General features: G+C 41.2%; 1 protein-coding gene across 1 annotated transcript; it reads left to right on the top strand.

Moving 5' to 3' along the window:
• The first annotated feature begins 718 nt into the window (after nt 1-718).
• Nucleotides 719-2,566, top strand: LOC121532757 (immediate early response gene 5 protein-like). Its single transcript, XM_041838549.2, has one exon. The coding sequence runs from the start codon at nt 1,079-1,081 to the stop codon at nt 1,985-1,987; it is 909 nt and encodes a 302-aa protein (XP_041694483.1). The 5' UTR covers nt 719-1,078; the 3' UTR covers nt 1,988-2,566.
• Nucleotides 2,567-3,297: the final 731 nt, after the last annotated feature.

Genomic DNA, 3,297 nt, shown 5'->3' with positions numbered 1-3,297 from the left:
TTCCCACTTGGTTATGAACACAGCATAACAGTCTCCTGAAACAAAACACCACTACCCCTCCCCCTCCTAACGGTTCCATTCAGTAGAATTTGCCTTTGCCAAGACACAGCACAAAAGCATCATGTGACCTGGCTGAAAACAGGCAAAGCATTACATCAGCTCAGGAAGTCAGCAATCAAAAGAAAAGATACCGTACTCTAAAAGGGGACACAGCATTACAGCAGAAAAGAGCTGTATGTATGTATTATTGTTGTTGTTCTAGCGAAAAGACTATACTAACATTTTGGTCGGAGAGATAACACTAAGGGGAAATCTAAACACATTTCTGATGTTAAAAGTATGATTATTAGAAACATTTTGGACTAATGTCAAATTGATTTAAAAAATCAAATGGTCAAATAAGCGCATTCATAATGTGAAATCACATGAGTAGCCTACACTATAATAAGCTATAGCCTATGTCTTGGGTGTTATATTTTATTATGTGCACTTTTATATATTTTTTGGAAGGCTATTTCCACCCGTTTAAAATTGTGTCTACCCCTTTAAATCACTCTCCCAGGTTTGTATTTAAATCTGATGTATCTTTTAAGTGCACGCCCATTGGTCCATATGGATTTGGCGGGGCAGTATTCGTAGTGATTGTAAAGACGACACGTATTTTCATTGGCTGGCCTGGTTGTTACGTTAGGGTATAAAGCTGTGTTAAAAATAGAAACAGTCCCATTCCTCTTAATGCTCAGCTGTTGATTAGAGTAAAAGGTGTAAGAATTTAATGAAAGCCTTTAATTTCTTCACCCATGCACTGATTTGCTTCTGCTCAGGAGAACGATGAAGCACATCTTGAATTCATCAAATGCCAGTTTCTAAATATATATATATATTTACGTCACTGTTGAGAATTCAGTGCGATTTTTAAGTGAATAGCGTGCAGTCGCTAGCTGGACATACAAACTCGAATAGCCTACATCTATACCCGGGATTTTAGGATTAGCGTTCTAACCATTCGTTTCGACGTTGACTGAAGCACGAGAAAGGCAGTGGGTGCTTTTGCTTACCAACCTAATAGTTTTTAATCATGGAGTTTAAAGTTGAGGCACATCGGATTATGAGTATTTCACTCGGGAAGATTTACAACTCACGAGTGCAACGTGGTGGTATCAAACTACACAAAAATCTACTGGTCTCCCTCGTTCTACGGAGTGCCCGGCAAGTATACCTGAGTGACTACTACGGCGGGATATGCCTGAGCGCCCAACAAGCAAGAGAGTGGTGTGAGGGGGAGTACATTGCTTCAGAACAAGACAAATTGATTCCCGGTTCGAAAGAGAACCTGCCTGAATCGGACGAGCAAAGCGAAGTGGCGGTGGACAAGCAGGATTCCAGAGATGTGGTCGAATCCCCCTCCACACTGAACGTAGAAACTCAAGCGAGTGGCGAGCAAGACAGCGACGAAAATGTTTCGGATTCAGGATGTAGCGACATCAAAACCCCGGAAGAGGGTCCGGAGTCTACTCAGACATGTGAGGTCGCCAATGTTGTTACTGCTATCTCATCCAACTGTATCAGTGTTCCCTCTCCGAGTGATCCAAAAGAGGTCACGGAGACGCCGACAGACTGCCAGACGGACAACCTTGAATCAGTGGAGAAAAATTCGAACGAGCCCAAAGCGCCCCAGGCTTGCACTACCAGGAAACGGAGTGCCGATGACTCTGAACTCACAGACTCGCCAACGAAAAGAACGAAAGTAACTTCCACATCTCTACCTTCTACAAACGACGAGAATAAAGGGGAAACTGAAGAAATGGACACTAGCAATGTATCGAGTTTGATAACAATATTCGGTTCCAGTTTTTCTGGACTCTTGAGTAATAAAGACGGAGAGCAGCCTGACTCCGAGGCAGAGGACAGTGACTCTGGGCAAATCTGTTGTGATCAAATGCTCAAAAACCTCAACCCTTGGAGTACTGCAATTGTGGCTTTTTAAACTGTGATTTTGATATCTTACTTGGGGAATTTTAATAGGGATAGAACGGGAGGCAAAGTTCCATCAACTATTGCAGTTCTAACCCCACGTGGTGTAACGTGGAAAACCTGAGTAGTAAATTGGAATTACCCAAAACATCACAATGAAAGTAGGCCTACTGTTGTAGCTATTTACATGGAACTTCTTGTTGAAAGAATGTGAGCGAGGTGGCATTCAAAGGAGGTGTGATACTAATGTAACCAGTGGCTTGATTGTTAATTCTGAAACGTGCTCCTATACAAGTTAGCTACAGTGTTCCAAAAGCTCCAAGTATCATTTGTTAAAATGTATCCTTTCTTAGCAAGGATAATATTACAGGACTGAATGTGACTACTCAATGCTGACGCCATCTGTTGACGTTTATCTGTCAGTCACTGTTTCCAAATGTCTTTGTTTTATAAAGACTTGTACATGTGTACTATTGTGCCTGTAAATACTGGTTTCCCATGTCCTATTCTGAATCTATGTATTTTGGTATCTGCCATGGATTATGATAATTGCGTGATGCTCACGTATTAAAACATTTTGTCTAACAATTCACTTTCATTTGCTCTTTTTTTTTTATTGGGTTGGTTTGTACATAATGCAGCAAGTGTTGTGACAGACAGTGTCACCTAGTAGGGGTGGGTGGCAAATGTGAGTGGCAGGACACCATTTGTACAGTAGCCAACTCTTCACAGCATGACTGCTGCAAATGAAATACTAAATTATCATATAGGTGACACTAAGAATAATTCTAGTCATTACATCTTATGTTGTCCATTTATAAAGGGATTTTCTTCAAGCAAATCCAATATGTTGCAATTTGTAGCCACTACTAATCCTCAGTCAATTTAGGCTTGCTCCATTGTGCCTATTCTTACATCAAATATATAGTGTTATAGCTAAATAATCTTGGCCTAATGTTACTAAAGACAAGTACATTTTGACCTTGATAGAGCAGCTGTTGCTTATCACCATGTGGCTGTGTACAGAAGACTCCATGCCAGTGACAACCAGCACATGTTTCTCTAGTCTGGTCCAATCGTTTTGCAACTTCCACTACACAACTTTTTATAGCTCACCGAGAAAGGCCAAGATAAGGAAAAGTTGTCAGGAATTATTTCTGGCCCAGTCGCTGTTCCAGATAGTCGGGGAACTTGTCAGGCCTCAAATCAGTTTATTTCTACTGCTCTCTGTGAACCATTTTCATTGTGCCTACAGGCATGTCCACTATGCAGCCTCAGGTTTATACTCTGGCCTGCTATGTTGAAGCTAATCCTGGTTTGTAC

This window comes from Coregonus clupeaformis, chromosome 20 (assembly GCF_020615455.1).
Source record: "Coregonus clupeaformis isolate EN_2021a chromosome 20, ASM2061545v1, whole genome shotgun sequence".
NCBI classification, from domain to species: Eukaryota; Metazoa; Chordata; class Actinopteri; order Salmoniformes; family Salmonidae; genus Coregonus; species Coregonus clupeaformis.
This window is presented reverse-complemented; position numbering and strand designations above follow the sequence as displayed.

Excerpts from the sequence above, each read along its gene's own strand:
- LOC121532757 (XM_041838549.2), top strand. The coding sequence starts at position 1,079 with ATGGAGTTTAAAGTTGAGGCACATCGGATTATGAGTATTTCACTCGGG.